The sequence below is a fragment of the Desmodus rotundus genome, chromosome 4 (genome assembly GCF_022682495.2).
Source record: "Desmodus rotundus isolate HL8 chromosome 4, HLdesRot8A.1, whole genome shotgun sequence".
In the NCBI taxonomy this organism is placed as follows: domain Eukaryota; kingdom Metazoa; phylum Chordata; class Mammalia; order Chiroptera; family Phyllostomidae; genus Desmodus; species Desmodus rotundus.
The window spans coordinates 95,690,961-95,715,328 of NC_071390.1; the positions used below are offsets into that span (position 1 = coordinate 95,690,961).

Below are 24,368 nucleotides of genomic sequence, written 5' to 3' on the forward strand. Positions count from 1 at the left end.
CCCTGCTCCATCAATAGCAGCTTCCACATTTGCCACCCCGAATACACTATGCTTCATGAAGGAACTAATCCCTCTTCTGCTCCGAATTTTCCAATACCTTCACATCATACTTACAATCTTTATCATCACTGATGACGCCCTAGATCATCACCCCATCTCTGACCACTGGCCTGCTTGTGTGCAGCCACAGTGACATCTCACACATCAAGCAGGCTTTTGCCTCAGGGCACTTGCACTTTTAACAGTGCACAGTTGAAACTCAGCTAAGCATTATTGATCACAGGTTTTTCAAGTCATAGGCTCACCTGCATATCAAACACATTTAAACACAATGCCTGAACTAACATACTTTGGCAAAATCAGTACACACCTTCAAATATTATTGCAGAACACAAAATAATGCTAAATATTAAAGTAATGTATTAATATGTAAAGTTTTAATGTTATACATTTTATTATTTTTAATGATAATAAGTGATGATAAAGGCCATCGTTAATTCAAAATGACATGTAATCCTCAGAAAAACTGTCTGTGGTAAGTTATTTGTACAGAACAGTCTCGTTGCTACAGACAGTTGGGACCTGGAACTGTCTCAAATGTGAAACTCAGTGTGACCAGACGCAGGCCTCAGGCTCTTCCATGGAAGAGAGGATGAAGCATAGGACGCCCACCCTAAGTCGGCAGATTTCCATTGGTTCCACCATTGCTATGAAGCTTCATAAATCCCACTGACCCACTATGAAACTCTCCAGGGCTGGATTGCACATTTGAGCATATTTGACAAGGTCCAAGGAGACAGTTTCTTGGACAGTGTATACATAAAACATTGTCTTATGTATAGCATAAGGTTGGCTGCAAGTAATTTCCTATAATTTCCTATAATGTAAATGTAATTTTAAGTTGGTGTTTGACTTACCCAAAGAGATGCAGTAAAGCCCTTCTGTTATCCCTGAGCAATAATTTCTTTTCAGTTATTCCATCATTTACTCACTCCATCAGGATTTCCAGAGACTACTTTGTTTCAGGCTCAGTGTTTGGTGTTAGATGTAGAACGTGGGGATCTGTGGAGAGATCTGTGCAAGAATGAAAGGCCATCTGCTCTGCCTGGGCTGGTAACCAAAGAATCTTGCTTTGTAGCTCTAGTGCTGGCACCTACACCTTTCTCTCATGTGAAAGAAGAGAAAAATTAAACAATAAAATTCAATGTAGAAATGTGAACCCACACCGGCATGATTTTTCTGCATTACTAATTTATTTTCCCACTGCTGAAAATTTTCTACATTGTAACATTTAACTTAAAAAAATGTTTTTCTACATGCCACTCTGGCTTCTATAGCTGTATTTAAGTTTAGCAATAGTTTAAAACAATTATTTGTTTTTAATTTCACTGATGATGACAATTCACATATTCCCTGCAATACAGAGATTCAAAAGTTTGTTGTAAAGTTTGTGAAAGTTTAATTTAGAGTAGAATTTTTATAAAGAGAATATAAACAAAAGTGTTTTAATATTTAAAGGTATTGCATTATAATATCCAATTTTCTATTTTCCTTCCAGAGTGGTTAGAAAGCTTTAATGTACAGTATAAAAACAAATGTTGGCATCATCATTCTTAAATGGAGGGCATTTGGATCATTTGGTTAAGCTTCAGGATAGAGTACATTTTATAGGTAAGAGAACTGAGCCCTAGAAAGATTTACCTACTATTGGCAACTTCTATCCCTTCCTCATTAAAAAAGAAAAAATTTGCCCTGGCTGGTGTGGCTCAGTGGACAGAGTGCTGGCCTATGAACCAAAGGGTCACCAGTTCGATTCCCAGTCAGGGCACATGTCTGGGTTGCAGGCTATGTCCCCAGTTGGGGGCACAAGAGAGGCAACCACACATGATGTTTCTCTCCCTGTCTTTCTCCATCTCTTCCCCTCTGTCTAAAAATAAATAAATAAAATTTTTTAAAGAAAAAAATTAACTTTTCCCGAGTAATAATTTCAAGAATTAAAGTATCACCTGTTGATAGCTACGTATTAAAACAATGACTAAATTATAGATTTATTTTATTGCATTATTCATAAGGAAGTTAAGATTTATTTTGCTTGTCTTTACCTTTTCCGTCATTTTTTACTTATAGCAGTTACACTGTTTTCTAATAAAAATGCAGTCATGCAGTCATATCTGTGAATCTGCTTGAACAGTAACTCTGAGAATCAGAATATTATAAGTTTGCCTCATATTGAGATAGCAAGATGTAATAGAGCTTTAACAATTCATTCGATAAATATTTTAAAAGCCCAAGAATGACTGACTATTCACCAAATTTATGCATTTGTCAGCTTTCCACTATATCACATCATAAAAGTTTTATTAGCAGTACTACCACTTCGGTATGAAATTATGAAATACGACATGCCTCCAGATGGTGTGTTTAAACGAAATCACACAATCTTCCTTATAAACAGCCATACAGAACCCAGCATTTCATCATGAAAGTGTGCAGACATCTAGGCCCAGTGCCGAAGGAGCTGAGGCGAATGAAACAGCAAAGGAGGAGAAAGAGAATGAGTCAGGCCCAGAGGCCGACTACAGCCTGCCCGAGGTTGACGGTGAGAGCTCTGAGGACCAGTATGATGACTTGTATGTGTTCATTCCTGGGGACAATCCAGAAATCACTTCACAAGAGCCACTTGGGGACAACAGACCACCTCTTCCCCCGCCACGACCTGTAGTTGCTGCCCTCCAACCGGATAAACCTCACCTCACATTACAAGGTAAATTTAAGGTTAAAATAACAACAAAAAAAATTTGACAGACTTAATAGCATATAGTGCAGTAGCAAATCTATACAGAGAAGATGAACTTCTAACACTAAGAGCAACTTTACTCCATTCTTTAATAAGGGCCTGGGAAATCAGGCAAAAGACACCCGCCACTAACTATTCCTCCATCCCTTTCTTCCTTCCTGCATTCCTTCCTTCTTTCCTTCTGGAACAAAGAATCATTGCAAAAGTTTAAGTAAGTAAAAAATAAAACCAGGAAGTAGTCTGTAATAAATTCTTCCCCTGAAATGAAACTCAAGGAACATGGAAAAGTAAATGACAACTTCACTTCTAAAAAATACTCTGTCCTCCAGCAAAAGGGAAAGGCTAATATAGTACAGCTTTGAAAAAGGACCTTGGGCATTTCACTCACTTGGTAGCTTCAAGGGAAGCAAGTAGCAGAGGGTTTATCACACACTGCATTGAGACCAACATCTAAGAACACTCTATACACAAAATGATTAAGTGGAAGGACGGTTAAATGACTGTGACAGTATTTGCCCCAAATGCAGGATTACAGTGTCTAATGGGGGAGGGGGTCAAGGAGCATCAAGAAGAGCTTCCATGTTGACCCTATTAGCCTGAAGTGTGCAACAGACTAGCAAACTTCTAGCTTCACATTCACATTAGTGACTGTCACAAGGTCACTAATTTTCACCCACTTAATTGGTCACTATTTTATATTTACTTCCAAGTTAAGAAAATGTTCTTACAAATAAAATTTTAAAAGAAGGATAAAAGAAGTATTTGTTATCAAAACCCCATTTGTCACAATACTGTAGCTGTTGAGTCCTAAAAAGTTATGAAGTATATAAAAGCTGTTTCAAAAAGTAAATTTTGAAGCCATGAGATTTAACATCTGTGTCCTTGAAGGCCCTGTCTCTATAAAAGTTCACGTTGATCAACGTAAACCTGTACTTAGGGTATGCACTGCTTTTAGAGACGGACAATGCTGTGTAATGGAAAGTATGGAGACCCTCGTAGGCACTCCCCTGACCCATTCACTCACTCAACAAATATTTGTTGATTGCCTACTATGTGTCAAGCTCATATGGGCCATTAGGGTAGATCAACGAAGTAGGTTGTCAATCTTGGGACCAGAGGAAGGGACATAGATTAGTAGTACACTGACAACAAAATTCTGGTATAAGTTTATCATTTTAATAGATGTGAACAATTTCATATCATTATTAATATTAATTGTTAAGAGGCAAAGTTGTCTTGTATCAGCTGAAATCTCTTAGAGAAGCTAATATTAAATTAAATTTTTTCCTAATGGAAATTTCTGTATGTGATAAGTTGGCTCAAGTCACTGAAAAAAGAGACCTCCTCACCAATGTTCTAAGTATCAAATTCCTCATGATGATTTATGGACATATTCACTATAAAAAACACTAATACAGAACACTATAGAACACTTTTCAGTTTATAAAGAATATTGTTTCTTTTTATCTTTACAACAAACTTTCAAGGCAGCCATCACTTAGGATCTCTCTTTTTTTTTTAATTCTTTATTTATTGATTTTAGAGAGAGAGAGAAACATCGATTTGCTGTTCCACTTATCCATGCATTCATTGGTTGCTTCTTGCATGTGCCCTGACCAGAGATCGAACCCACAACCGTGGTGAATCAGAATGGCATTCTAACCGAATGGGCAGGGTCCGTTTTTGACTCAGATCCAAGACCATAGAGCCTGTGATTAGAATGTGTCAAACACCTCTCTGAACAGGTTTCTGGAATTTTAAGTGTTCTTTTTGTTATACACTCTTGCCCCAGTTACTTCAAAAATTAGAATTATAGAAGTGATTTATTGTAATTGTTATTTACCTATGTACAACTGCATTGAGAAAGTGCAGGTCCCACTCCAACATAAAGTATAATAATCTGATACACTAGGAAATAAAAAATAAAATGTATTATTTCTAGTGCAAGCCCAACTTTAGAAAGAGCTGGGAAGAGAAGTGGGTGGAGAAACAAAGAGAACAGCTTAGGAAATCAGATCATAAAAGTAACATAGTTGACACATTCTACTAAAAATAAAATACTGTAAAAGTTTTTCCCACACACTTAATCTGGTTTCACCTGTGATGCTGTCAGTGAGACAAAAGTCATGGAGTCACAATCTCAACACCATTTTATTCCCAGAGGAAAGGCAAGTCATGGTGATTTTAAAGTTAGTTATATGTAGGCCTGTATACATTGTTGTGTATATGTGTTATATGTAGGCCTGTATTCATTGGTTAAACCAACTGAACCAATCAAATAGAAGACTATTGGAAGATGATCTTGGTCTCTACTCCTATGCCTACCTCCCAAAGTCACTGAACCTTCTTATAATATTTATTTTTTTTATTCTTCTCCATAACTTGTCTTTCTCCTTAGCTCCTAATTTTTTCCACTAAAATATCCATAAGTGAATTTTAAAAATTTTTGGTCAGAATCTCACTCAAGAGAAAGAAGAATCATTCTCCTTTAGTTCACATGCCTGAATATCCCAGAATAACATAGAAAAACAACTATTTTTCTGTCAGTAACTGAAATCTTTTTCATTTTATTGTTTTCATTAATACTTTATGCAAAACACTTGGTAAAGGGAAGATTTTTTAAAAATTCTCATTGGCCTGGCAGAGAGCCATCAAAATTATTTTCAACTTATTCATTAGCCAGGGTGTATGGTATCTTTATCTGCTAAATAACTGCTATTGAATACTAACATATTTTAATGCATTTTTATAAAAATATGTAAAGATGTTGCTAAGTATGAAAACCATCAATTTATTCTTTTCATATGAATTAATATTCAAGCTATTGATTGTCCATGCCATCTTTTAGGTCATGAACTCTACTTTTCAGTGTTCTTTACCTGGGAATGAGGTTCATGTTGGCTTATAAAAAGCAAGAGTTGAAGGTCAGTTTGTCATTGTCCGAGTTAGACTTACCATAAGAAACCAAGAACTAGTGCTTTTAACCATTCCACCCTATCATTTTCAGAGAAATTGAATTTTAGGCAGAATACCCAGTGCAAACCCTATGAAAGGTCAAATGACTTCAAGTAGGAAAGTAACCTAAAAGTATTATGTTTGAAAAATACAAAGTTTCAAAGTTTTTGAAATTTGAGAATTAATTTTATAAATCAATTCCTGATATTAAATCATTCATAAACTATGGGGGAACCATTTACATGTTTGTTGATATTTTGAAAAAATCCATGTCTTAAACAGTTTTTTCTTAACAAAGTTAACAAACTTTGCTAGGAAAGATATGTTGAAGGATATGTTGGCAAATTCCATGGTTCACTTTTCTTTTGGGGGGAATTTATGTTGTAATATGTAAATTACTATGGGGGAAGTTTAGGCAAGGGATAGATGAACATCAAAAATATTGCGCATAATTGAAAAGTAACCACCATCTAAATATTTCATAAATAGGGAAAATGTCGGAAGGCCAAAGGGAAAGAAGTCAGAGTTGGTGCAATCCCAGTGCAAGACAGGAAGCCGGAGGTGAACCTGAAGGAGAGGAAGAACAGACAGAAGATGAAAAGAAGCAGCAGGAGGAGGAGGAAGACCCATACACTTTTGCTGAGATCGATGACAGTGAATATGACATGATCCTGGCCAATACGAGTACAAAGAAAAAAATAGGAGGTCGGTCTTTTATTATAAACAGACCTCCTGCGCCCACACCTCGACCCACAAACATCCCTCCGAAGGAGGAAACCACACCGTACATAGCTCAAGGTAATGTCTTTCGTTGTTGTTTGTGTGTGTGTGATTGGGGGCGGAATTGTCCTCATTTTTGGTGGGATCTAAACCCCAAAGATGAAAAATACCTTTTCATGTCATAGGTGAGTTATATTGGCCTATTGCAACATTTAGAAACACAGTGAATAAAAAAAATAAGAATTAATGAGTAGGGGTCTAGTTTCTAATTCTTTATTAAGAAGGATAATTTTGACAAACCATCCAAGGAACAGGAAGCCATATCATGTGTTAAGAAATTCTGTTTTGACTTTTTTGTAATTTTATGAGAGGGAAGCTCAATTCCTAAGAATAATGTGCAATATAAAAAAAGAAGGTAGGTCCTTCTTTTTTTGCCCCTAACTTTACTTTTTGCTCCTAATTTCATTTAAGATAACTTTAAAATGTAAACACTTTGAATACGAGAATCTCATGTATGTAACCACAGTTCCCCTGGTAATCGCACTTCACCCTAATGATTAAGATTCTCTTCATCTGTCACAGAATTTCTACATCATTATAGACATTAACTCTTCTTTATCATTCACTACTCAGTTGGATCTAAATAAAAAACTGGCAAATCCCTAAAGGTATTTTTATACCTATAACCCCAGCAGGATGTATTGACTCTAGTCTTATTTCTCAGAGTCTGGTTTGGTTCACTCCATGAGTCTATAGTGTCTAGGAGAAGACTTCTCATTCATCAGTGCAAGGCATGCAAATGAATGTGTTGAGTGCCCTTTTTGGGCTAGGATGCCATCCTAGGAAGTGGCAAAAGGGAATAAAACAATATCTCCATCTCAGAGGAGTTTCTGGGCAACAGATAATGCAAATACCACATTTTGTCAGAATAATGTGCACTTTTTGACCAAATTTTTTAGGGAAAAATAAGAATGCACATTATGCATGGGTATAATGATTACATAACATGGGTGTAATAATGGTTATAATAATCCTGTGTAAAAATGTGGGTGTGCATTACACACAGCAAAATATGGTACATAGAGTTCAATGTGGCCCTTTATTGAGATTTTCGAACAAAATGTTTGGAATCAAACAAAATATTGGGTTGATAACTAGAGCTGAGAGGCAATAGATTATACATTGAAATAATCCAAACAAGATACCAAAGCAAAACATTTAAGTGTATGTACAACAAATCTACCCAAAGGAACACAAGTACTTATCTGTGCTTAATAGGTTCGAAAGAACTATTCTGGTGCTTAAGCAGTGTGTATCGAGAGATTTATATAAGAAAGTTGATCAAGTATATTTGAAGTTATTTACCAGTATATAATATACTTATTTAATAGAAATCTGATTTTGATAATATTCAAGAAACTGTTAAAAATAAGAAATGATGACAAATTTTAAATGTTTCCATTAAAATTAAATGTGCTGGAAAAATTCTCCAGATTATTAAGGCAAGGGAGAAGCGGTAAGTACAAATTCTCAGACTGTCATGGTGACCTCAAGAATATTACAGGCTCTCTGACAAGGTTGGTACATTCCAATAAATATTTTTAAAAAGAAGATAGATGTACCTCAATACAACCATTTAGTTATATTTCAGACATCATTAAAGAGGTACAACATCTTCTCTATCGCAATTCTTAACGAGCTCTCGGGACCACGAGTACACTCCCCTGTTGTGTTCTCCTCTCTGCACGTTATCTTCTTGTCCTTCAGTTACATACCGTGGTCTTGTTTTCCATGAGCTCTTTCTTGTTCTCTGTTTGTTCTTTTTTGTACTGTTCTCTTTCTTTGGTGGTGGTAGGGGCAGTATAACTAAATATTTTGGCTATCATTTTCTTTTCATTTTGTTTCTACTTTAAACTTCTGGAATTTTTATTTTCCTTTGGTTCTCATGCTGTCTCTATTATCTTTGTTTGTTATTTGTGCTGTCTGGAATACTTGATACTCCCATCAAATACCTGGCTATCTTAGATATAATTTTATGTTTAAGAATAAAACACCAAAATCTTGAGTGGAAATTCTACTTGTTAACTTGTGGACTGCATTGTTGGGTAAAGGGGAGGTGACCAGCTTTTTCACTGAATTACCCCAAAACTGTTAGTTTATTTAGATCTAGTCTCCTTTGCTTTTTCATTTTTCTCGAATACAATCCAACTAACTCTCATCTATATTTATATACTTGGTTGCCAGCATTCTGAGATCAGAGTGTGGGAAGAAGCCGTGGAAATTTCACCATTTACGATGCACAAGTTAACTTGCTCTCCCCGTGCTCAGCTCAGTGTGCAGCACCTGCCACGCAGGGCCTCATGTCCCATGGCCCCTGGCATTTTGCATGTATTTATTAGTTACATAAAATTGTATTGGATACCAAATAATAAAGTCTTTCTGCATTTTACATAAATTCCCTATATTACAATGGTACAATTTGTCATACACACACACACAAGAAATTTAAAGAATCTTAGATATCTTGTTTCTAAGAAATTTTAAAGGCTATTTACCTTACCTACTTATAAGCCTGAAAACCCTTAAAAATTTTTAAGAATTCTTTCTAATTCAAAAACACAATCTAATTTGTTCTCACATTTGTGTTATATGCAGAGAGGAACCAGTATTATAATGTATGATTATTATTATTATTATTTGCATTTAAGTATATAAAAAGTGGTAGGTAGGTTATCTGCTCCACATCCCAAATCAGCAGCAAAAATTGAACTCTAAGTGAGGTCACCAAGGTCCCTTTACGTTATTTCTTCCTTTTCTCTTTCACTGAAGTGTACCTGCCTGCCTCTTCCTTTATGCTCTTGATTGTTATTTATTCTGTCCCAACACTAGAAAAACTGCCTCATCGGCTAATTCTTTCTTGATGTTCTTTGCATTTCAGAGTGTGAAATTCATCGCCTTTCCTTTTTTTTCTACCTTACACAAATATATTAAATAAAATTGCCACCATTTCCCAGAAAGCCATTCATTCAATTAGAACATTAAATTGCCCCAATTCTTGCCAGAGCACAGAAGTGATAGCAGAAATGTTGGCACATCCAAGGTGTGTTAATGTAACCAAAGGAGAAGGATATGGTGTAGGGGATGGAAAACGAATGCGAAATGCAAAATCCCAACTTACTATTTCAGAAACTCAAGAAAGTTCTGGCAAAGAGACTAGACAAACAAACCAGAGAGAGACAGGAAAATCATGTTGGCTTTTGTGAGATCTTTGAAAACATATATTGGTGTCTACCCCAGCACAGAGTTCTTGAAACCGTATGATTTCCTGGGTGGTATGAGTGTCTTTTTTTCTAATGAGGCAACTCCGTATGGGCTCCTGGATGTGAGCTGGTAACTGGAAAGACCAACTCATGATTGGAAGCTTAGAATTTTCAGCCCCACTCCCCATTCTCTTGAGAAGGGAGAAGGGCTGAAAATGGAGTTTATGATCTATTGTGTCTGTGTGAAGAAGCCTCTGTAAAACCCCAGCGTAGGGGATTCTGAGAGCTTCCGGGTTGACACACATATCCACACTTGGATGGTGACCCACCCCAACTCCATGGGGAGGAAACTCATTCACTTGGAACCCTCCCAGACCTCACCCTGTGAATCTCTTCATCTGGCTGTTCAGCTGTATCCTTTATCATATCCTGTTATAAACATATACATGCAAGTGAGCATTGCCTTAACTGTGTGAAGAGGATAGCCCATACAGAATGGGACAAGGTTCTAGGATATTCGCATATAGGTGAGAATTCTAACTGCTTTCACAGAGTGTAATGTCAGAGATATACTCTGTTTCCACCATCACCACCATGCCTTGCCTATAGAAATGTACCATTAATGCAAAATTAAACTCATGGATTATTTTTTAAAAGATTTTACTTATTTATTTTTGGAGAGGAGAAAGGAGGAAGAAAAAGAAGGAGAGAAGCATCAATGTGTGGTTGCCTCTCACGTGCCCCCTACTGGGGACCTGGCTCACAGCCCAGGCATGTGCCCTGACTGGGAATCAAACCAGTGACCCTTTTGTTCACAGGCCGGCACTCAATCCATTGAGCCACACCAGCCAGGGCTAAACTCATGGATCGTTTTATTCAAGAGATATGCTTTTGACTTTTTAATTCCCTTCCTATTATACTATACCTAATTTTGTGTTAACAACCACAAAAAAGTAACTCATTTTACTTTAATGAGAAGTTTTTGAAGTCTGCCTGCTTTCAGATATTGTATTCTTCCCACCTTTTTCTCCCTATAATTTTGAAAAGTATCAGATTCATTAAGCTTCAAGAATATAGACAAATTAACATGAATTTACAGTGCTTCTTAGTGTCAGCATTCTTGATTTAAGACAAATCAAGGAAAGAAAATGAGCACTTTGCACAGCGTAGATAGATTGGTGGTAAAACTATATTCATAAATCATAAGAAGAGATGACTGCCTATTGGGGAAAAATTTTAACATCAAATGACAATTTCCCATTTTTCCCTCACATAATTCATAGAACCTAGATCCTTCCACAGAGTCCATGCTTCTGATTTGGAGTAGAATATAATTTCCCTTTCAATGTTCAATTGCTACTGAGTTGCCCTTGGCATTTTGCAGTGCAACAAAGCTGTATATGACCTTTTGGAGAGCTACTCAGCTACCAGGACCCCAAAATGTCAAGTACAACTCAGTTGCTCTCAGAAATTTTCCACTTGCAATTCACTTGTACTTGAAATGGATCACATACAATACAGTTGAAATGCAAGTGGAAAAAAAAAGACCTTGTAGGATCTCTTAGGAAAATTAATCCATATCAGAGTAGAATGTCCTCATTAGTGAAGAAATATGGTCAAGTGAATTAAAGTAGGCTTTAGAGCAAGTGCCTTGGGTCCTATTCTTTGTGTGGGTGACCTTGTTCAAACCATTTAACTTCAGGACTTTGTATGTATATTACAGGTGCACTCAGGGCAGAGAAGCATATTTATCATTCTGTTTGGAAGGCCAGTGTCCCTGTCTTGCCCTGTGATTCTCTCTCTGCCTCTCTCTTTTCCCTGGTAGAGAGATGGTGCAACTCCACAAAATCGGTGTCTCGCTGTTCGTCAGAGGCTATCCAGCCTGCTTGTGTAGCCCAAGTGTTCTGATGTGCTCTTCCTGTCACTGGAACATCACAGAGACATTGAATACAACCTAAGAACTTTGCAGGCCCTCTGTTAGAGAGTTGGCATAATAATGCTGAGCTTTTCTAGCTCCATCTTCCAGAAATTAAATTTCTTTGTATTAGTGAATGGGAAGAAGGCAGTAATCAGCTGTGTTATCAATTGACAGGACAGGATTTGTATTTCATGGGACAATATAAGCAAATATTATCACGTGCTTAGATGTTCATTCAACAGCAGAGTGAATTCTGATATTTTTCTCTGTAACACACGAAGATTTTAGAGTCTCTGTTAAAGATGTCTTTAGTAAGAAGCTTAATAGTCCATGCAGCAGTTCTTAACTGGTGGTGATTTGCCTCCCAGGACACACTTGGCGATGTTTAAAGACATTTTCAGTTGTCCCAACAGGGACGGTACTATTGGTCTTTCGTCGGTGGAGGCCAGAGGGCCACTAACCATCCTACACGGCACTGGACAGTACCCGCTGCAAAGCCTTATCCAGTCTGAAACGTCAGTAGAGCCCAGGCTGAGAAACCGTGACAGGGGTTGTTTCCATTGTTGACACAGCATAAGCATTTGAACACTTGAGAGAACAGTCATTTGAAGATGAAATCGGAGATGTATCAAACAGCCATCCACACAAATTTTCTTTTTTTCTCACTTTAGATTTCCTGAATTCACAATAGTTTTCTCGAGCACTTCTAGTGTGTTTACCTTTTTTATTCGAAATATTTATTCGATAGAGAAGAATGAGGTTCTCCCTGGTTCCTGACTGGGAAGCACCTCCTGGGGAGCCAGCAGCGTGATAGCGTGAAATTCACAAAGATCGTGAAGCTGAATGGAACTGAATTTGAATTTTGACTTAGCCACTAAAAAGTTGTGCAAGTTACAGAGCTTTGTTTTATCCTATTAATACCTTTTAAAAAGGAATAATCATACCTATTCAGAGAATTTTTGTGGGCCACTACAACTATCTGTGTACAGTAGGCGGCACCGGGCAGGGTGCGGAAAGACAATGGCTATGACTGAAGGTGCGCCGCAGGGCAGGGAGGAGACGGGACTTGCCCTGTCTCCCCAGGCAGTAAGCCTTTGCTTCTTCCTTTGGGTTTCATAGGCAAATACATCACTCTGCATGACTTTTCCAAATTATTAACTATCAGTATTAAACACTGTATAAACAAGTGGACGCAGCTCTGCCCTTTTGAAATTTTCCATGTGTATGTAAGTTATTTCCAATCTGCATGTGTAGAGTTTCAATCTTTTATCATTTGTCTTATTAACAGAACTAGTATTTAACATTTGTTAAAAGTAAGCATGACCAGATCCAGATCCTACCGGTTACTTTTCAGGATAGCAACATTTCCTGAGATGGAGAGAGAGAGAGAGCGCGAAAGAGAGAGAGAGAGAGAGAAATTATTTTTGGTGATCACTAAGTATAACCAAAAGGTGAGCTCATCTCAGTTTGCAGTGTTACAGGGACTAAGGACATAAACCACTTCTCTTTGTGACAATAGGGAAAATTACTAAGGATGTTGCTAGAGTAATATATACACACATCATTTCCTTGTTAACTACAAATAGATGGTCAAAAAGGAAAGTCAAGCAATAGGTCTGAAAGAAATCCGATGGGAGGAGACAAACCCTCAGGCCAGTGCTGTGCAAGCAGTACATGAGACCTGCCTAGTAACAAGAGGAAGAAGGACATGCTTGCCTAGTGGTGGAGTGGAGATTTTGCTAATCAACTCATTACACTGGCCTCAGGCTCTAATTACACAGAATTCCACAAACCAACTGTGCGCTCACTCTCTCGCTCTCTTGCTCTCTCTCTCTCTTTGTCTCTGAATGTTTCAACTTCCTAGGTAAGAAAGATTCCTAAAATGGAAAAATTCTTATTTGCAGCATAAGAGATAAATATGCAAATAAAAACAGTTTGTATTCTACTCTTGTAAAAATTAAGTTCCTTAGAGGTAGAAAATATAATTGATACTGAGATTTCCTGGTTTTGGGAGAGGATTTTTATGGGAACACTCTTATCAGACAAAGATTTTATTACAAATTGAAAAAGAGAATTAATGTTTTCTCCTTAGGAAACCAAAGCATTCATTGGTGTTGCTGTTGAGTTAAAATTTCTGTGCTACTTTCCTTCCTGTAGATTGTGCTTTCCAACTTTCCACCTCTACCAATCTCAACAGTAAGCTGTAAGCACACGAGTGACTTCACATACGCTGGCTGATATTTGCATGTTCTTCCTAAAGAAAAAAAGTCGAGACTCCTGACTCTGTATGTCTGCTGGAGAGTAAACTATTTTCAGGTCAAAGACCTTCATATTACATGGCTGATGTGATTACCTGTGGCCACATCACCCTAGTATACCTACTAAAATGTGGTATTCTATGTTTGATAAATTTGTTCAAATTAATAACCTATAACTATTGCTAGTAAATGAAATGGTGGTTTTAAGCTGACTGGAGTACTCAATTTATCATAGTCAGTTTAAAAAGAGGCAACACCTCTCTTGTGAGTTTCAGTTCCATTAGTCAGTGAGACTACATGGAGGGTTAGAACATTCCCTTCCCTCTCTTTGCTGGCTGGACAAAGGGGTTGTTTATATTGCCTTCCTTGACCTCATTCTCCTTTCGGTAATTAGCTTTTGCCGGGTGTACATTGAGAGAGAGTTAGAAAGAGTAAGGCTACAGCAGCTGCAGTATGACCCTTGTCCACACCGATTGTTTTCCTCTGTATCCTCTCTCATCAGCAGACACTAATGACACATTTGACCTTTGCTTAAATGAGTATCTCAAAAGGGAGGACAGTATAGAAACTGCGCCTGAGTCTCATTTACCTTTGCTTCCACAGGACCTACCTAGCACAGCACTTGCCTGCAGAGTTAGCAACCTAATGAAAGTTTGTTGAGTAAATAATAAATAATAAATGCACTGCTGCTACCTATAGAGTATCATTCCCTGGAAATGCAGAGCACAATACAGATCTTTCTGTTTCATTTTATATCAAATCTCTAGTTTCAACAGTGATCATCAGTAATAAGCATTTGGCTCTAAACATTTCGCTTTTACACTTTTAATGGGAACATCAAGGGGTTTGTCATTTATAATTTATATCTTTACAGATACATGTAGCTATTGCACAGACTTCCTATTACCTTAGCTACTTGCAAAATAATTTCAAATAAGCTTTATCAGTTTCTCTAAGAAGGGCGGCTCTGGAAGAGTACCTTTGCTAAAACAGGCTGCAAATGAGGTTGACGCAAAGAATGTTCTTGCAGAAGCAACCTGGAAAGACAAATAGTGCAAGTGAATTCATTACATTTCACCTTCTCTCCCTCCTCTGTTCTTCTGATAATTTTGCTTTGCTTAATATTTTGAATATTTAATGCTAGGCTAATTTTTATTCCATTCAATATCATTTCTGTTCTAGAGAAAAATTTACAGAAGTTATTCTGCCAATATTTAAAATAAATGGGGGTGGTATTTGGAACATTTGCATTGTTTAAGATTATTTTGAACCTGAAAAATGGCTTTTCTCAGTAGACTTTCTTTTAATGTTTAAGAGAAGTGACAAATACTAGTAATGCATTCATTTTCTCAAATTTCAGTTGTAGGTAGGAAGAGAAAAATTAGTTTTCACTGGAGCGGAGAGTCAACAAGCTGACTATGTCCTAATTGCTTTGATAGCATTATTTGAACATCAGTGCAGTCAAAAGAGGACAAAAACAGTATTTTCCGTGCATTCAAACACAGAGACAGGATCTTCTCCATATATTATTCTAAAAAATTAACATTGATCTGTGGTTTAATTTTCTAGTTTTTCTATTAAAGCCCCCAGCAAAGTAATGTCTCCTTCAAAACATAGCATTCTATTTAAATTTATACTCACTTAAGAACTTATTCAGGCATCATTTGGCTGGGAATGACTTGGAAAAAAAGAATTTGATAGCGACTTAGAATGTTAGAGGTGACTGAGACGTTAGAGGTCATCTCATCTGAGCCCTGACTTTGTCAGCAAGATAATAAAGGCTTGGGAGGAGAAAACCATTTTCCCATGTCACACATGTTAAGACAAAACTAACACCCTTCCACTGTTCCAAGCACACTAACATTCTAGTACACAGATTTTTTCAATTTCTATATGTTTAAAAGAGACTGTCATCTTGCTCACCACAAATCTTGTACAAAAATATGTACTTTCATATATAAATCTGAGTGACCCATATCCAAATGTTCCGTGCTCACCACATTATGGGTTTTCTGTTTCTCTCTTATAAAGGTTGTATAGGTGAACGTGGTATATATAAAGCGTACAAAGCTTTCTAGAACAGAGGTTTTGCCGGTGGAAGTAATTTACAATGCTTCAGCTAAATTTACTCTAAAAAGAAAGATGAATAAATTTGGGGGTTTCACATCTGTCTATTCTTTCCCTAGACTAATGGAGCACCAGTTCTGGCACTCATGTTTGGGTCAGTGACCATTTTGATGAGCCAGCTTTCTTCTGGAAGCAAGTTAATGTCAGCCTTCTCCAAGATTACCTCCTAGTTTTCACAGCAGTGAGAAATTAGTGCGTGTGGCAATATGCTAATTGCTAATTTGGGTGTTGTAAGGAAATGAGACTTGTCTTTAGGGGAAAGAAAGGAACAGTTGTTGTAGGTGCAGCTGGAGGTGAGTGAGGAAATTTCAAGGGAGGTTTTACAGGTAGAGCAGACTTTTGTTTTGTAGGGTGTGGCTTCATGCATCTCTTGTTTTTAAAAGTCCTTTTACCAGAACTTTCATAATCATCCTACTCAGAACATCCTACTTCCTCCACCCCCAATTCTCCACCTCATCCCAGGCTGTGTCACTTATAAACCCTGGGGAAATCTCAACAATAAATAAGTATACTACATGTAACTTCTTAATATATAAACTGAAAGAGTGTTGATTTAACATTTACTGTATTTTTTAATGAAGGCTGGGCATTTGTTGTCAACAAGACATGTTTCAATAAAATATACTTTATGTAAAGATTAAAGTGATTTTTAACAAATTAATGTCAAAAAGCTAGAAAAAATAATTCCATTTCCAAGTTCTCTGTAGTTTCAAAATTCAGCAGAATTTCAAAAAAAGTTACCAATTATTGTACTTTTTGTTTGAAGAGCACACTTTCTGAATTTATCTTTGGATTCAGCTTATTTGCCAGATTAACGATGACACACTACAGCTTTTTTGTCTCAACAGTCTTAGTTATTACCTTAATAATACGGGGGAAAGTATCGTGTCTGCGTGTTATTAAAATCTCAAAAGTGTCATTTTTTTCAAGACTTCTAGAACTAGCCAATGAAAAAAATCAAGAACCACATGACCTAAAATATATTCACAGGTCATACTAATAATATATCTATTAGTATATTTTATTTTAGAAAAAAATGTAAGACAAAAATTCCATAACTTGCCAATAGGTTATATTAGCATGTTTTCCAAATACTAACTTGAAAAGGAACATTGATTTTCAACCAGAAATATGATTTCATGCATATAATTTTTTAAACACATCATACTTTGTTTCTCCTGTTTGATAGAGGGCAGTGGAGTGGAGTACCCTTTCTCTTGACATCAGCTGGCAAATTATATATGCTTATTAAATAATTATTGGTTTGATATGACTTAGGGCACCTTTTATAAATTTGAAAAAGTATCATCTGGAGTAATCCTGATATGACCTTGATATTAATTAGATTCGCTTAAGGGGTATTAAGACCAAAGACAGGGATCCAGGATAACTGCTGGGGTGCTGGTCTCCCCATCACACGGCCAGGCACCACCCCGCTGGACAGCACTCACTCCCGCCTGCCTCTGCTTCATGGTCCTAGGAAACCCTGGTGTACTACTAAGAGCGAGAGACTCAAGGTTGTTGAAAATGCTCTAAGGTTCTTTTCAATCCCCTCCCTATAGCTCCTTCTTATCCTTAAACCGAAATAGTTATGGAAGTGAAGGCAGCAGGGTTGTAAAGAACCAAGCAATAAGTAAAAGTTCAAAGCCTGAGGGTCTAAATTACATCTCTACTATCATCGCAAAATGACTTAGTCCTTTTACAATGCAGTTACACCCACCTCCTTCATCTGTAAACATGTGACGTTGAACTATGTCGCTCTTTCGGTTCCCAAACCCTATAAATCAAACTACCTATAAAAATAAATGGAATTCGGCAATGTTTAGTTTCTAAAGTCAAGTTGTAAAATGTAGAGACTTTTTTATTAACAAGTGCCAGAGACGATACAGTACTCTGTGGGTGCTCAGTAAATATTAAACAATCAGTTTTATCTTTTATCTGCAAAATGGGATGAGTAATGCTGACGTGTCTCACAGAATTCCGTGTGAGAAATAATAAATCAGAACAAAGCACTTTTCGGATAATGAAGTAATTCGAATAAGCTGCTTTAATAGTTCTGAGGTCCAGCTAGATGATGCAGGAATAAAGTGTCTTTTTTATTACTACATCTCTGAAACACCACAATCTTTTCATCTGTTTTAGAAGAAACAGTCGTTATCCTTGCTCGTCACCATGACGTCAGCATGAGTCATTTCTGTGCAAATGGAATTTTTCATACGATTTTAATGGTTATCACCTATAACAAAATGCAGCTTTTATCTTTACCTGATATCAAAATGGAATTATATCTTGATTTTAATAGTTTAATGAGGCATTCTATCAGCATTATACTGCTCAGCCCACAGAAAATGCCTTTTGAAATGACTGATAAGCTACACAAGTGAGAAAATTGTAAATTTAATAATCCTCCTACTCCAAAAACTGCAATTCAAAATTGTTACTGAGAAAAATGATGTGTTGCATTCTAGTTTCCTGGAGAGTTCCAGTTGGTTCTTATTTATTATTATGTGCAAGAAATAATAATATTTCACTGTATTTTTTTACAGTGTTTCAACAAAAAGCCGCCAGAAGACAATCTGATGGTGACAAGTTCCACGGTCCCAGGAAACAAGGTACCAACACAAACGTCAGTTTATTTAATTGCCTCCAAGGAAGAGTTAAAGAAGAGTTATAAACACTGAATAAAGTCTCTTGGGATAGAAGTAAATAAGTGTACTTGATTAACTTTACTCTTAACTTTGTCTTACCCAAATATAATTTTGCCATAATAAGATTGATGCCAAAATATTTTTAATTAACAAAGGCAAGAATTGGCCTTATCAGAATATCTGTGGTTATGTTGATGATGTTATCAGGGCTCCAGGAAGGTTAAGACAAATTCTCGAACACGCATCAAAGAGTATGCTTCCATAGACCGTTAGAGAGAAGCCTCTGAAATTACCTGGAGGGAGGTGGAGATGACTGATTGCCTCCGCAATGGGACCAGCCTGGGTTTCATGTGCTCTACAGTGGCTCCAATCAAAGATTGTACGCTTACTCGCTATTCTCTTGCCTTCGGCACTTGATCCAACATTTTTTGGGCAATTACTTGTCATGCAGGGAAAAGCTAAATACTGTAGCAACAGAGATATCTCACACAGGAGGGCTATTTTTCTCTTGCTCTATTAAGAGGCAGCTGCCTCCAGTTCTCCCTGGCATGCCTGGTTCTGAGTGAAAAGAGAAAATCTACTTATTTATTATTGTTTTATGATATAAGGCCTTGGTTAACCCAAAAATGAAAATTGTAAAAGGTGGCAGAGGTGTCGCTAACACTGGCTGGCTCGCTAATCGATCAGCACACACAGACACTTTTCACCTCGACCCACCTTTGAAATAAGGTCAGTCCAAATCAGTATTACCTTGAAGTTGTTACCAGTAAATTATTGAGAGAGGCATTAAAATAAAACCGGGAAATTTTACAACAGCTCCTAAACACTCCCATAGTCAGTCACCTTTTGTACCATTGTGCAGACAGCTGGGTACCGACTGTGCCACCTTCTAACCTCAAAGGGCTGCTCCTAGGGTGCCATTGATTGTCCTCCGAACAAAGCTGTGTCCCTACAAAGATTGTTATTCACCCGTGACCTCAAGGGGCGTTTCCCACAGCAGAAAGGTTCTACTTCTTGATCATTCTTCCAGTTACACACCTGGTGGTCAAGTGCAGCACATGATGAAGCTGAACTTCCAGGCTCCTGTGAATGGCTGGGATGTTCTGCTTATAGATTTATGTGCAAAAATTCTCCTGGAGAAGTTTCCATTTCTAATAATTCCATAGTTGGGGGAAAAGGTATATCTTTGTAGTCTACTACTATTCTACCACTGTGCCTTTAGCTCTCTTAAGAAATCGATGCAGAACTTCAGAGGTGATCATTGTGCTGTTAGGCCCAAACAGTCAAAGAATTAAACAAATCAGAAAATACTACTTCTCTCTGGACTTCCCCACATGCCTCACAGAGCTCTGGAAAGAGTAAGGAGAGGAAATGCCTTGAGCTGTTAAGGAGAATATTTCCATGAAGCATTTTCTTAATAAATTATCCAATTATCATGTTTTAATTAAATTCTGTTAGGATTCAGGGGGAACTGTGAAGAAGGCCACAGGTGATGAAGGAAGGTGGCAAGTAACAAACGTAATGAAGAGATCCTTTGAATGCTTCATCTTATCAATTATTTTTTTGGCTGTTCCACAGAGACCAATATATGGAAAGGCTGCAAATGTCCATGAAGCCTAGAGGAGAATGAGCATTGTTCTACCATGTGTATAAAATAAAATTAGTCCCCTCTGTGCCAAAGGGAAAAAAAAGAGGAGGAGAGAATAATCAAAGGAAGCAAGGACCTAATTATAATTTTTTTGGATGACTACCTGTTCATATCTTACCTAATTTGCTTCAACCATGTCAATGATTGCCAGATTTTTTAAACTATTTGAGAGCTAGGATTCTGAAGTTTTTATTAAACTTTTTTATTTGTAGATATTTTTTATTCCATATATTTAAATCCAATTTCTTGATGATTACTCAACTTAGAGCAGTTTCCTTAGATTCCTTTAACCCTGGACATCAGTAATTCAGCATAACAGAAAAGAACATTGATATATTTACAAGGACTAGAGAAATATAAACCTCATAAAATATTTTTTAGAAAAACTCCCTGATTACTGCAACCTGAGAAAGAGAAGATAATTGAGAATAATTGGGAATATTTTTTTAATTAAAGACTTCCAAGTACCTAAAAGGGCTTACTGTATACAACCATTTCTGTCTAAACCTTTTAAGATATTTATGACCGTCCAGTCCACAGGACATACTAGGTGGTCAAAACTGCTTACTCTTCAAATAATCTGGGATTCCATGGTATAATAGGAAAAGCAGTACATGCTTCACCAATGATAATCTCTTAATCTGGTAAAAAACAAAAAAAAGGCCCTTTTATTAAATGTTTGTCAGAGTCAAGATTTTCTAAAGGGACTAGACAAGTTCTCTAAAAAAGGTTAAAGAAATTATTTATTTCACTCTATGCTGAAAGGAAATGGGACTATGAGAGCCAACTATATTTCCACTGAAAATATAAGTGTTTCAGATGGCCTGTGTTCACAACTGCCACGGGACTGCCAGGAAGTTACACTATTGCTAAATCAAGGAATTTTCCTGAGGAACCGAAAAAAAAAATTAATTGGCACCATTTCCATGGAAACTCAACAGATTTTTTCAACTCAGTTTTCACATCTTGAAAAAATATAAGGAACATTCTGAGGACTTTGGATCACAAATAAAAGTTTCCATCAAAATACAGTTTCGAAATCCGTTTTCTCAAGTTGGTTTTGAAATTGGAAAATGCCAGAGTGGTATAGCAGAAATGCTGCTTCCACACCTCCACCTTGTCCCAAAAGTGAGCCTCACAGGCTAGTCAAGGGTTTGTTCTTCACGTTGCAAGCCAGAGACCTGAGTTCTGTCAGTGAGTTTGGAGTTGATCTCAGTTTTGAAGTCTGAGTCATATTATCCAAGCTCACAGAGGACTAATCTGTAACCTTTATAGCCCCCGATTCCGACCTGTTAAACCTGTACGTTCTAGTGACTAGATTCCTTCCCAGTGCCTGGAATGCTTGCATTCTTTAGGCCCCTGCCAAATAATAAAGTGTCTGTAAAATAGAATTAGTAATTAGAAAACTACTAGGTAAGCATGATTAGGTCACAGGAGAATGGAGGAATTTGAGGGCTGCTTCTTCAAGGACTTGGAAATGTCTGCTTAATTTTTTCTGCTCACAAAGTAATATAATAGTCTAGGGTTAAGAATGCTCATGTCTCCCAGACATGTTACATTGATTTTCAATGTTACGTTATTTTTTCTCGGACAATGCCAAGGGGTCTTTTCCATCCTCACCAGAATCATCTCTATTTTATTAATGCAGTCTTACCTCAGACCTGGTACATGGCAACTGAGGAGACTGAGCCTTCTTAACGTCTTAACTGCCACACTGACCATGAGTCACCTGCACAGCTCTCAGCCCCACAGTTCAGTACCCAATTGCCAGCAGGATGCGTTGTTGCTGTTGCTCTTAAAAGGCAAGCCATTTCTTTGAAGTGGAGTTGGGGGGGCTAGGTGGGGGGAGAGCACATCCCCCCTAACCACCTGCCTATACCAGTGACTCCCAACCTTACATAAGCATAAGAACTATTTGAGAGCTTCTAAAATGTGGCTGGCTGAGTCTGACCTTAGCCATGGAATAAAAGCAGAACACATGAGAATAATAATGAGCAATAATCTAAAATCCAACGTACAAAAAACAAAATCTAACCAAAAGAAACTGTTTCAGAGGCATATTGTAGTCAAATTTGGCTTCTGACTATATTTCCAAAATAATCTGTACAATATAATCTTAATCTTTGCCTGTTTCATGTAAAAATTTAAATCTCCAACCACTTTCTATTATATGATCATACCATTTTCACTAATGACTTTTGCTGATATCATTTGTTAACAGGCTTTCCATGTCATTTTCTTATTTTGAGACACGTTTCTCTAAAAGTATAATTCTATCAAATGTGGAAGAATAAAAAATATAGAAAGAGATTCGCGTTACCATAAAAACCTGAAAAAGAAGATATTCATTTCTGATAATGAAGACTATTCGGATGTGTTTAATGAACAGGCAGTGAATCTTCTCTGCTCAGTAAGTCTGTCTGCCTGGCTCCTGTAGGCTTTGACTTGGCGATTCCTGTGCAGCCCCTGCCCAGTAACTTCTCCACAGACTGCACAGTTGTTCCTGGCTGGTCTTCCTGGGGGGTGTTCATGCTCGTGGGAAAGATAGAGTCAGAGAACAAATCTGTGTGTGTTCTCGAAGTGCCTGGTGCTGCAGCAGTTTGATGAATGTTAAATAATAACATTTTCTATAAGTAGCAGACCTGGGAAAATGTGAAGAGTATCACCCTTATTTTGGAAAAGAGAATGCTGTTCTCTGAGGCATTTTCTTCGGGCTGTTTTTGCCAGTACTAGATATATTAAAAAGAAAAGAGGGAAAGTTATCAAAATGTGGCCGTTTGTACTCCATAAAAGAATAATGGACTCAGTTCTCTTTTTCAGTATAACTTACATTTCCATTTACCATATTGTTCACAGAAGCTTTTTTATTTAAAGTCCTACCTGGGAAAACTTTTTTAATAGCTGGGTTTTTGTTTAAAGTGGTGATGTGTCTATAGCCCACAGTGTGGCCTCTCACAGATAAGTATTCGTGAAGTCAAGGCATCAATAAGACAGAGCTCTTAATAACAGTGAAAACAAAGCCCGGAAGAAAAGCAAATGCTAGAGTTTGGAACTAATCCAGCTAATTCTAAGACTGAAAAAGGAGATTGAAACAAATAAAATCAATAGTCCACCAGATCCATAGCTCTCACTCACACAGATGCTAATTTTTCAAAGTTGTTCCCTCTCCAGCTCTGGCCTTTCTGTGTACGAGAACATACAGAGAGTAGTCCTCTCAATAGAAAGTGAGGAGAGGGGATTTCATGTTACATTTTGCATCTGAAGAGGCTCAGGTGAAGCTCTGGGATGGAAGGACGGGATGGTCAAGACTATAAAGGACAAGGACAAAATCAAGGGGGAGGGTAGAGGTGGGGAAGGGAGGTGGGACTGGCTGAGGTGGGGTGGAGGGGAGGGGAGAAAATGCAGACAATTGTAACCGAATAAAAATTTAAAAAAATAAAATAAAATAAAATAAAAATAAAGAAGCCAAACTTACAGAAGCAGGAAAAAAAAAGAAGAAGAATTCTATTAGTAATTTATACAGGGAGTTAATACTTGCAGACCTGTCAGTACATAATGCCAAGGAATCATGTTCCACCCACAGGTGACAACGCCACACTAGACACATCCTGCCAAGCCCTGGGATCTGGCGCTGTGAACTACACATATCAAAAGTCCTCTGCAGTCCTAGAGCAGAAATGAAAATTTCATCTGAACACAAGCAGTAGACTCAAAGGATAAATGAACACTGAGTCTGTTGGTGAACATGATTCTATAGATTTCAAGAAGGACTGAAGAAGAGAACAAACAAATAATATGAGAACTTAAAAACTTACTCCAGAGGAAAAAGGGGAACTTTTCATCATGGAAACTCAGGATAATTATACTTCTATAAATATTTCTTTAATGAGTAAGATCCTCATATCTTCCAGAACAGTGCCAGGGTATCAACATAGAGATAATGGGAAATACATGGACACACACACTAAGAACATTTCAACTAACAATCTATAACTTTGGAAATCTGAAGAATTTTATAAATATCGTGCCATTTTATA

At 37.2% G+C, this 24,368-nt stretch overlaps 1 protein-coding gene across 2 annotated transcripts in view; it reads left to right on the forward strand.

Moving 5' to 3' along the window:
* The window catches only part of BANK1 (B cell scaffold protein with ankyrin repeats 1), a 295,632-nt gene that overhangs the window by 250,866 nt on the left and 20,398 nt on the right, over positions 1–24,368 (forward strand). For both annotated transcript variants that reach the window (XM_053923371.2, XM_045183792.2), the window contains exons 9-11: positions 2,456–2,764; positions 6,242–6,550; positions 18,582–18,647. In XM_053923371.2, the coding sequence (XP_053779346.1) occupies positions 2,456–2,764; positions 6,242–6,550; positions 18,582–18,647 (684 nt within the window). The remainder of the gene's footprint in view (positions 1–2,455; positions 2,765–6,241; positions 6,551–18,581; positions 18,648–24,368) is intronic.